The sequence below is a fragment of the Nannobrachium achirus genome (assembly GCF_963921795.1).
Source record: "Nannobrachium achirus genome assembly, chromosome: 4".
Classification (NCBI taxonomy): Eukaryota; Metazoa; Chordata; class Actinopteri; order Myctophiformes; family Myctophidae; genus Nannobrachium; species Nannobrachium achirus.
The window spans coordinates 57,192,084-57,203,451 of NC_137813.1; the positions used below are offsets into that span (position 1 = coordinate 57,192,084).

Here is an 11,368-nt window from a genome sequence, read left to right on the forward strand (position 1 = left end):
GCTGGCTGTAGTCAAGGTGAGGTTATTTTTCTCACAGATGGCCTACATTTATCCTATCTGTTTGTTCAATGCTTTTATCAAGCTATCAAGTGTCAAAATGCATGGCCCAGAGAGACATAGAGATGTAAATAATCAATTGATTTTGTGAACATGTCTACCTTTAGCATAACTATAACTAGAGACATGAAAGAGATGTAAATAATCACTTGATTTTGTGAACATGTCTACCTTTAGCATAACTATAACTAGAGACATGATGGGGATATAAATAATAATTGATTTTGTGCACATGTTTCACCTTACCAAAAGCCATTTGCCATTTTGTGATTTCAGCTTCTGAGCTGGGCCAGTCACAGCCAACCGCATCCTCTAGACCACCTGTTGGCAGTGCCAAGAGTGGTAAGCAACGTTTCTCATCACACTTGCCACACACAAAAAGATATTGTAGGTAACAATGATGTACCCCCTCCAACCTTAGTTTTTATGTTGACACATTAGTAATGTAATTGTATGTTTTATCATGCCAACAAAGCTCCTTTGAATTGAATTGTAATGTAGTGTAGTGTAAATACAATGATGCACCCCCTACAACATTCGTTTTTATTTAGATGGCCTACATGCCTACAAGCACACAACGTGTGCTTGTAGATCGGCTGACACATTAGCTATATAAATGTATGTATTCTCATGCATGTTTTTCTCTAGGCTTTCTCTAGGTAAATGTATGTTTTCTCTAGGCTTGTGAGTCACAATCCTACATGGCCTACAAGCACACAACGCCTCGCGGTGCGAGGCGTTGTGTGCACACAACGTGTGCTTGTAGATCGGCTGACACATTAGCTAGTAATGTAGTGTAAATGCATGTATTGCAATGTATATGTATTTTATGGTAATTATGTATTTTCTATAATTTACAGGGCGACAGGCATCAAACAAGCCTGTTCCTGCTGCTTGGTTCGCCTTGGATAAAGAGCCCTGGGAGCCAGTAGAGATCCCCTTCACTGCTGTCCCCGGCCTTCGGAACGATGCTTTGGCGCTGCAGTCAGACCAACCGGTGGACTGGCTTGAGCTACTCCTCACAGACGAGCTGTTCGAGCTCATCTGTGAACAGACGAACCTGTATGCTGACAAGACACTGCCTACAGTTACCAACAAGCCAGCGTCCAGGGTCTACGACTGGGTGGATGTGACTGTGGAGGAATTGAAGGTTTGGTTTGGGCTCCTGTTCCTCACAGGCATCATCATCAAACCAGAGCTTGACATGTACTGGTCTGTAGACGAAATGTACGAGACCCCGTATTTTGGCCGATGCATGTCCCGCAACAGGTTTCGTCTCATTCTCCGGTTCCTGCACTTCTCTGACAACACCCTAGATGACGCAGATGACAAGCTGTTCAAGATCCGTCCAGTCGTGGACTTCCTGGTGAGCAGGTTCCAGGATGTCTACCACCCAGCTCAGGCCATCTCCATCGATGAGGGGACCCTCCTATGGCGTGGCCGGTTGAGCTTCAGGGTGTACAACCCACAGAAACCCATCAAATACGGGATCAAGTCCTACGTTCTGGCGGAGTCGGCAACAGGTTACTGCTACAACTTGAGGGTGTACACCGGGGATCACATGACCCTGATGGATACTGTGACGGGTCTGCTCGGTGACCTCGAAGGTCTTGGGCACGTTTTGTATCAAGACAACTTCTATAATTCTGTTACACTCTGCGAGAAGCTGCTGGACAAGGGGACCCATGTGTGTGGCACACTGCGCAGGAACAGAGGAGCTCCACCAGCCATCAACTCGGCCGCCAACCCTGACCTGAAAGGTGGCGAGGACCGCATCGCCCGCCACAACCGAAAGGTCTTGTCTTTGGCCTGGAAAGACACCAACGTGGTCAGGATGGTCACGACCTGCCACCCGGATGAGATGGGAGAGGTCATGGTGTGGTCCAAGAAGGAGAAGAAAAAGGTTCGCAAACCGAAGCCTGTCTGCGTCATAGACTACAACCATAATATGTGTGGCGTTGACAGGTGGGTGAAATGTGCCTTTATTCTTTCATATTTAGTTGTTTACTTGAAAAGCACTACTGATGGGGTGAACACTTTTGTCATTTCAAAAAGCACTATTGAGACTGAACTGTAAATGCACTTGAAGTCTTTATTTTTGGAGCTGTGTGGAACACAAGCTACCCTATACGTGGCCGTGTGTGTAGGTATGTGGGTATGTGGGTGGGTGGGTGGGTCTGTGGGTCAGTATGTAGCCTGTATGTAGTAACCCTGGGTGACCAGAGAGGTGCTGTTGAGTCTAGCCTGCCCTGAGCATCAACTGCAACACACACACACACACACACACACACACACACACACACACACACACACACACACACACACACACACACACACACACACACACAGCTCCACACACACACACACACACACACACACACAGCTCCACTTCGAACAGAGGTTTGATTTTTTATTTGTATCTCCATCTGTTTGACAGGATGGACCAGGCCCTCAGTTGTTACCCTGTTACCCGGAAGTCCTACAGGTGGCACAAGAAGATGGTGGCTTACCTGTTCCAGATCGCCTTGCACAACGCCCATGTGCTTTACCGGGCAAAAGATCCAGGGAACAAGCTGAGGATGCTGGACTTCATGGGGAGTGCCATCAGGGCCTGGACACGGCCCCACCTGAGGGTCCGACGAGGAGTCCCACGCCCTCTCCCTGCCCCCGGGCCCGCCCCCCAAGGCCATGTTCCCGTGTATCACCCCCCCACTCCGAGCAAAGCGCGCCCATCCAGAGCCTGCTGGATCCACGCTGATGCCGGTGTGAGAAGAGAATCGAGGAGCATGTGTGATGTCTGTAAGGTAACACTGTGCAGGGGGACGTGCTTTGCAGAATACCACATCCGGCATAACATTGACTTCTAAAGCCTGAACTGGAAGTGTGAACTGTTTATTTATTTTGATTTATTTTTTGTCGAGAAGATGTGAAATCCTTCCTTATTTATTTTGATTTATTTTTTATTTTTTGAAAACGAGAAGATGTGAAATCCTTCCTTTTTTTTCTCTGTTCTTTACTTGAAAAGCATTACTGACAGGGGGTGAAAACGAGAAGATGTGAAATCCTTCCTTTTTTTTTTCTCTGTTCTTTACTTGAAAAGCATTACTGACAGGGGGTGAAATGGGCCTTTTTTCCCTTTATTTACTTGAAAAGCATTACTGACCGGGGGTGAAATGGGCCTTTTATTCTTTATTTGTTATTTACTTGAAAAGCATTACTGACCGGGGGTGAAATGGGCCTTTATTTGTGATATACTTGAAAAGCATTACTGAAAGGGGCTGAAAATGCCTTATTCTTATTTCCTTGAAAAGCACTACTGACTGGGTGAAATGAGCCTTTATTCTTTGATATTTCCTTGAAAAGCACTACTGACGGGGTGAAATGTGCCTTTATTCTTTGATATTTAGTTATTTACTTGAAAAGCACTACTGAGTGGGTGAAATGTGCCTTTATTCTTTCATATTTAGTTGTTTACTTGAAAAGCACTACTGATGGGGTGAACACTTTTGTCATTTCAAAAAGCACTATTGAGACTGAACTGTAAATGCACTTGAAGTCTATTTTTTTATTTGTATCTCCATCTGTTTGAAAACATACTGCAGATGTCTGATGCATCATTGAAGCCAAAAATAAACGGCTGAAAAGAGTTATGTTTGAGAGCATCTTTCTATAACATGCATTCAGAGAGCTGTTTTTGTGGTAACATGGCCTACAAACTGCCCCATTTCTAAACAATAGAAAATGATAGCAACTTACTCTTTGGTGGATTTGTAAAGAGGGCGAATAGATCTTTCCATACGTATATGGAAGTAGGTATATTCACAGTAGAGAAAAAGTTATTCTATTTGTTATACTAAAAAGTCGTTTATCTCAAAATGACTCTCAAAAAGGCTTTGTTTTGGCAATTCCATGACTTATAAAGTTGTCACTTACTAGTCCATAGAACAAGATACAGAGATTCTGGTTGATGTTTCGGAAAGAGCGCGAGCAGGCCTTTCCAGAAATATGGGTTGGTGTACAATACACACTATACACATGAGTAATCGCCCCCCAAAGACGAGTGAAAATCGCCAGAAATCCCGGCAGGTTCTCTGCACAGGCATACTTCAGATGGCTGTCAAAGTGTTAAAGGGCGGGGCATTCATTCCCTATTTACATTGTTCCGAGTTGGCCAGGTCGCCGACTAGACGCTGGGCCGCCCGAGCTTCTAGTATTTGATAATTTGGCCAATGTTTATTTTTTTCATTTTAGAGGTATTAAAAAGTCCTTAAATTGTCACTTTAGAGATGTGCAGATACCCTCTTTACACTTAAACTTTATGTTGGATTGTTTACTGTTGAGTGAGAAAACAATGTTGCACATTAAGTTAATCATCTGGGGACCCCCCCAAAATAATTTGGGGACCCCCTCTGGGTTGAGAACCACTGATCTAAATGACATGTATGGTCATCGAGGGTGGGAAAGTGCTATGGGCTGGTGCCTGGTGGAGTCTTCAGACTCCATCTTTTGTGTATCATTTTTTATTTGTAATTTTTGAATTAACCCTTTTAGGACTGAGGGCGGTTCTAAAAATGCCTTCTAAATCCTTACCTAAGTTTTCGGAAAATCGCCACTGTCGGTTAGAAACCTTGTATCTCCAAGTTTCAAATCTGTATGTTTGTTTTTATATATATATTTAAAGCCCTATTTCGTCATACAAAAGTGTCGCACATAAGTAGTGAAAATAGCAGATCTACAGCATCGCGACGCGTTGTGAGCTTGTAGATCGGCTATTTCCACTATCAATGTTCGTTTTCAAGTATAAAGTTGTCAAATATGTCAGTCATGTCTTTGTATATTCATGCGTCATATCTGCCAAGCGCAACTTCAAAGCCTAAAAGCCAAAAAGGACAAAAACACAATGAAACCGTTAATCGCAATTATTCGAGCGACACTTAATCGTCATGTAAAATGTCATAACCGTGGCACCCCCATGTGTGTGTGTGTGTGTGTGTGTGTGTGTGTGTGTGTGCGTGTCTCCAGGAGGTCCCTAACCACGGCTTCACCCAGGGCATGAAGCTGGAGGCGGTGGACCTGATGGAGCCCAGGCTGGTGTGCGTTGCCACGGTGACGCGCATCGTCCACCGGCTGCTGAGGATCCACTTTGACGGCTGGGCCGACGAGTACGACCAGTGGGTGGACTGTGGCTCCCCTGACCTCTACCCCGTGGGCTGGTGTCAGCTCACTGGGTACCAGCTGCAGCCTCCCGCCGTCAACACAGGTAGGGCTTTCACCCATTTAGGGGCCTAGAATTATTGACTGCTTTAACCAGTGGAAAAATAGCAGATATACAAGCTCACAGCGCGGCACCGAGTGCCGCGCTGCGAGCTTGTAGATCTGCTATTTTTTGAAAAAGTCACGAAAATGTGTGCAAATCTTTGAATGTTATGTATTTTCAAAGCGAACGGTTGTAACTCAAATTTTGCTTCTGGGTGGTCCCTGGAACGAAATATTTTGAGAGTTTTTTTTCCAAAAATCTTAGAAGGATTCAAAAGACACTTATAGAATCGGGTCAAAATTCAAATTTTCAAGATTTTTCAAAAATAGCATATCTACAAGCTCGCAGCGCGGCACTCGGTGCCGCTCTGTGAGCTTGTATATCTGCTATTTTTTTTATATCTAAAGCCAAAAATATTGCGTCATAATGTGTTCAGGCCTATAAGTTAGGGGTATTCCTTTAGTCTTAGTAAGGTTTTTTGTCACTGTAAACCAGCACCCTGAAGCTCACTATCACTTATAAAATAGAGATTTTCAGTCTCTGCTAAAAAAAGAATAATAAAATAAATTCATCTTTTATCGTATGGTGACATCATTTGGGATATTGGCAAATGTCAAACTTCTATCAATCAATACAGTATCATATCGCGATGCATCTGGTGATTTACACCCTAACATATTATACACAGATAATTTACATTAATGTGTGCGCGTGTGTGCGTGTGCGTGTGTGTGTGTGTGTGTGTGTGTGTGTGTGTGTGTGTGTGTGTGTGTGTGTGTGTGTGTGTGTGTGTGTGTGTGTGTGTGTGTGTGTGTGTGTGTGTGTGTGTGTGTGTGTGTGTGTGTGTGTGTGTGTGTGTGTGTGTCAGCTTCCAGAGAGTTGCCTTCAGGAGTGTCCAAACAGAGGAAGAAATCTCAGCAGTACAAGGGACAGAAAAAAAGTAAGTTCTCTCTCTCTCTCTCTCTCTCTCTCTCTCTCTCTCTCTCTCTCTCTCTCTCTCTCTCTCTCTCTCTCTCTCTCGCTGAATAAATCTATACCCATATTTTCTTTTTATTAATTAGAGCGGAAGCTTCCCATTGGTCGAAGGCCTGTCAGTCTATCGGGCGCCATGGTAACAGGTGTACCCAGGAGCCTATCGGGAGATGAGAATATGACCCCGCCTGATTACCCATCACCCCCTACTCCTGTGTCGGCAGCTCAGCCCCTCCCCACAGACCACCACAGCGGTCCTCACACAGAGAGGCCCACAGGTACACACATTTGAATGCTTTATTTCAATCCACACATTTATTCTCACTTAGAGCAGTGGTTCTCAACCTTTTCAGGCCCCCAAAATAATCATATTTTAACTCAGGACCCCCCCACCCTGACGAGCACTAAGAGTTGAGGCGTTACATTTCGTATAACACGGTTCTAATGTGAAAATAGACGATCTACATGCTCACAAGGCCTCGCGTTGCGAGGCGTTGTGAGCATGTAGATATGCTATTTTCACAATTTCTGCCTCTAATATTTGACAATATGGCCAATGTTTAATTTGTCATTTTAGAGGTAATAAAAAGTCCTTAAATTGTCACTTTAGAAGTCTAGATACCCTTACACACTTAAACTTTATGTTGGTTTGTTTACTATTGAGTGACAAAACTACACTGCACATTAAGTTAATCATCTGGAGACCCCCCAAAATAATTAAAGGACCCTTACCCACAGCACAGGTTGAGAACCAGACTCAGAGGGAGACAAATGTAATGGGTTTAGACAATTCATGAACACCTAAGGGTATACCAGCTCAATGGCCTTTTGGTTAGAGTGTCCGCCCTGAGACTGGGAGGTCGGGGTTCGATCCCCGGCCAGGTCATACCAAAGACTCAGGGACCCAGTGCCTCACTGCTTGGCACTCGGCACCGGTTACACATCGGCACTCTGAAACATTGCTTTTCCGACCACCTAAACCTAACCTTAACCCTAACCCTAACCTGGTGTTCGGAATGGGGATGTCTCGGAATGGAAACCCGCCCCCCTCATCACCCTCAGTTGGTTTGGGGGTGAGTCCCTGCGACATACTAGTGTCATTGTCCAGGGGGTGTATACTTGATCAAGGCAGAGTCCTGCAACAGGGCTTTTGATGTCAGTATATTTGGGTTAAAATGTTGTTGTCGATTAAAGGGGGTACTTGAATTCAGCAGCTGGTACTTAACACAATCAAAATACAGCCCTTATTCTCTATTCTGTCTGTCTGTCTGTCTGTCTGTGTCCCTCTCTCTCTCTCTCTCTCTCTCTCTCTCTCCAGGCACAGATATTAAGCAAGAGATTGTGGAGAGGGCGGAGTTATCCTCTGAACGGGTCAAAACGGAGACCAACGGCCCTTCTGGAGACTTCTACGTCAAACAGGAACCCTAAGATGCACACATCCATCTGTCCGTCCGTCCGACCGTCCGTCTGTCAGTTTGTCTGTCCCTTTGTCCTTCCATCCATTGTTAGAACAATCAGCTTGTATTCCAAGCCTAGTGACCAGTAAGATCATGTACTGTGACTTTCACTGCTAGTTGAAAAGTAGACGCTTTTGTTCTGCTTTTCAATGTCCAAACAGCACACTTGGTGACCAGCACTCCTCTCCATCCATCCATCCTCCTCTCTCTCTCTCTCCTCTCATTCTCTCTATCCTCCATGCATACTCCTCTAGCTAGGGGGCGGTCATAGCTGAGCCCGCCTGGGAAGCCGGAGGCCCTGGCTGTCCCAAGGTCCATTCCAGGCCGCGCTTTCGCTTGCCAACGAGTCTGAGCTGAACCGGAGGTAGGGAGCGCTCCGCAGTGTTTACTTGAACCGCGCGGAGGCGCCGAAAGTCGGGGGACGAAGATTTACGATTCTGTCCCTATCGGATAACTCGGATTGGCGCTGAGTCGGCTTTCGGTGGAGACGACGTAGGCACGCCGTCTCAAGAAGACTTGATCCACTCGAGACACCGCCGAGCGAGCTAAAGCGAGCGAGTCGCCTTGTCGTGGGTCTGGACCCCACATGATTTTTTTTTTTGGGGGGGGGGGGTCCCCAGATGACAGTAAAGTGACAATTTAAGGACTTTTACAACATTTCTAAATAAAAAAAAGGACAATTACTGCACCTAATGTATCAACAACTATACTATAAAAAAATCTCAAACATTGGAAAATCGCCGAATAATATAAGAAAGAGACAAAAGCTGTGAAAATAGCTGATATACCAGATCTTTTTTCACAATATTTATAACTAAAGTTCAGTTCCACAGTTCAAACATGACTATTTTGGGGGGTCGCGGCCTGAAAGGTTTGAAAACCACTGGTCTGTCCTGCCCCATGTTCTTCCAGACGTCCTTCTTTAGAAGTAAAACAAAGAACTTAGTAAAGTAGTGCTGGTGGCAGGTGGTGAATATTGGAATGGAACGCTTCCACTGTAGTTTTATCCCCTACTGCTGTACATCCTTTCTTCTCTCAAAATACTTCTCAAACTTGATTCTCAACATCCATCCATCCATCTCTCTCTCTCTCTCTCTCTCTCTCTCTCTCTCTCTCTCTCTCTCTCTCTCTCTCTCTCTTCCTCATAAAATAAGTAAACAATGTCCTCCTTTGATGGTGTGAATGTTATAGAAGTGATCCCTGCCAGTAAGAGAGAGAGAGAGACAGAGAGAGAGAAGAGGAACAGAGGGATGTGTTGAAGAAGAGTGAGTAAATTAAAGAGGAGAAGAAAGAGAAGGGGAAGAGAGGACAGGTGCGTTGACGGAGGATTTTAAACCCCAAAAAACGACAACACTTTTGTACAATGATTTTTTTAAATGCTGAGGTGTGTGCGTGTGTTTGCGTGTGTGTTGCTGTGCAGTGCTGATTGGTGAAGAGTGTATTCTCATACTGTATTGAACACTGTGCATTATCATGATTGGCTGTGTGTGTGTGTGTGTGTGTGTGTGTGTGTGTGTGTGTGTGTGTGTGTGTGTGTGTGTGTGTGTGTGTGTGTGTGTGTGTGTGTGTGTGTGTGTGGTTGTGTGTGTGTGTGTGTGTGTGCGTGTGCGTGCATGTGTGTGCGTGTGTGTCAAGGCTTGGACACTGTGCTGGTTTGATGGACTAAAACCTCACTGGTATTGAACTCCCTCCCCCATTGACAACTTAAACGGAGTCCCCCAGGGCACTATACTAGAGTATCTTCTGTTTTCTGTCATTGTGGGGAAAGCAAATATGGAAATAACCGTCCCTAATCCCACCACTGTCATGACTCGGCACAATGAGTAGTCCACACTATAGACACTGCTGACACATAGATACGCTCAAAGTCCATGTTTTCCAAAGGAGTTTGTACAATATACAGTGGTATAAAGTAACTAAGTACATTTACTTATGTATGTACTTAAGTACATAGGAGGTATCTGTACTTTACTTGAGTATTTCCAATTTCCAATACTTTTACTTCTGCCCCACTACATCTCGGATCCAAATATTGTACTTTTACTCCACTACGTTTATTTGAAAACTTTAGTTACTAGTTACTTTGCAGATATCATTTATAATATTATAAAACATACATAAACAACTTATGGTATGGTATTTTATACCATGGCTGTTTGAAAATAGCCGATTTACAAGCTCACAACACGTCATGATGCGACGCGTTTTGAGCTTGTAGATTTGCTATTTTCAAACATTTTGTACTTTTACTTTTGATACTTTTAAGTACATTTTGATGCCGACACTTTGATAATTTTACTCAAGTACATTTTGAATTCTGGACGTTTACTTGTAACGGAGTACATCTACAGTGAGATGTTAAGATTTAATGTGAACTCATAAAACAAAAGCTCAAATCTATAAGCTCACTAAAGTGTTTAAGGGTGCTATTTTTCACTGATAAAAAAAATAAGCTTTGTCTTTGAAAAATTGATTAAGAAACATAATTTAAGAGATTACTGGAAACAAAAGCACTTACCTATAGCTATTGTAGGCTTACTGTAATTAAGTTCAATATAAATATTGATTACAAAGTAATCCCAGAGGTCTGTTTATTACATACTAAGAAGGTTGATAAAAAATGAACCATCAACAATACACATATATATTATTAAAAGATAGTAGAGGAGAATGAAACAAAATGTATAAAGATTACCATATTTTCAAATGAACAGTTTCACCCCACAGTATAATGTAGAATCTACAATCTGATTGTAGATGAATCAGAATTGTGCTGTACTTTATGTGCCATCATTATTATGCCAATCGTTAGACGTATATTGCACCCAGCAGACGGAGACCGTAGCTATCTATAGATTAGTAATAGCACTGGTGATTGCCTTTCAGAAGATTGACTTCCATTACTCTAAATGGAGGTGTCACCTAAACCTAACCTAAACCCTAACCCTAACCTCAGTGGGGGTATTTCTGAATGGGGATGTTTCTAAGTGGGGCTGTTTCTGAATGGAGGTCTGCCCCCGCGAACAGTAACATTAACATCAATCCATCTAGACCGGTGACCCCTAAACGCAGTGGTGTAAAGTAACTAAGTACTTTTACTTAAGTACTGTACTTAAGTACAGTTTTGAGGTATTTGTACTTTACTTGAGTATTTCCAATTTCCAGCACTTTAACTTCGACTCCACTACATCTGGGATCCAAATATTGTACTTCTACTCCACTACATTTATTTGAAAACTTTAGTTACTAGTTACTTTAGAGATATAAATTATAATATTATAAAACATACATAAACCACTTTAGCCCTATTTTATACCTCGGCCATTTGAAAATAGCCGATCTACAAGCTCACAACGCGTCGCGATGCGACGCGTTGTGAGCTTGTAGATCGGCTATTTTCAAACATTTTGTACTTTTACTTTTGGTACTTTAAGTACATTTTGATGCCAACACTTTCATACTTTTACTCAAGTTCATTTTGAATTCTGGACTTTTACTTGTAACGGAGTACATCTATAGTGCAGTATTGATACTTTTATTTAAGTGCAAAATGTGAGTACTTTTTCCACCTCTGACTAAACGTAACTATACCCTTCAATGTGGGAACCCCCATTAGGTTATGTTG

At 43.3% G+C, this 11,368-nt stretch overlaps 1 protein-coding gene across 1 annotated transcript in view; it reads left to right on the forward strand.

Moving 5' to 3' along the window:
• The window catches only part of LOC308284392 (MBT domain-containing protein 1-like), a 50,301-nt gene extending 42,254 nt beyond the window's left edge, over window positions 1-8,047 (forward strand). The window contains exons 15-18 of the mRNA XM_080724991.1: window positions 5,080-5,317; window positions 6,183-6,254; window positions 6,376-6,564; window positions 7,605-8,047. Of these exons, the coding sequence (XP_080581117.1) occupies window positions 5,080-5,317; window positions 6,183-6,254; window positions 6,376-6,564; window positions 7,605-7,714 (609 nt within the window). The 3' untranslated portion in view covers window positions 7,715-8,047. The remainder of the gene's footprint in view (window positions 1-5,079; window positions 5,318-6,182; window positions 6,255-6,375; window positions 6,565-7,604) is intronic.
• The last annotated feature ends 3,321 nt before the right edge of the window (window positions 8,048-11,368 follow it).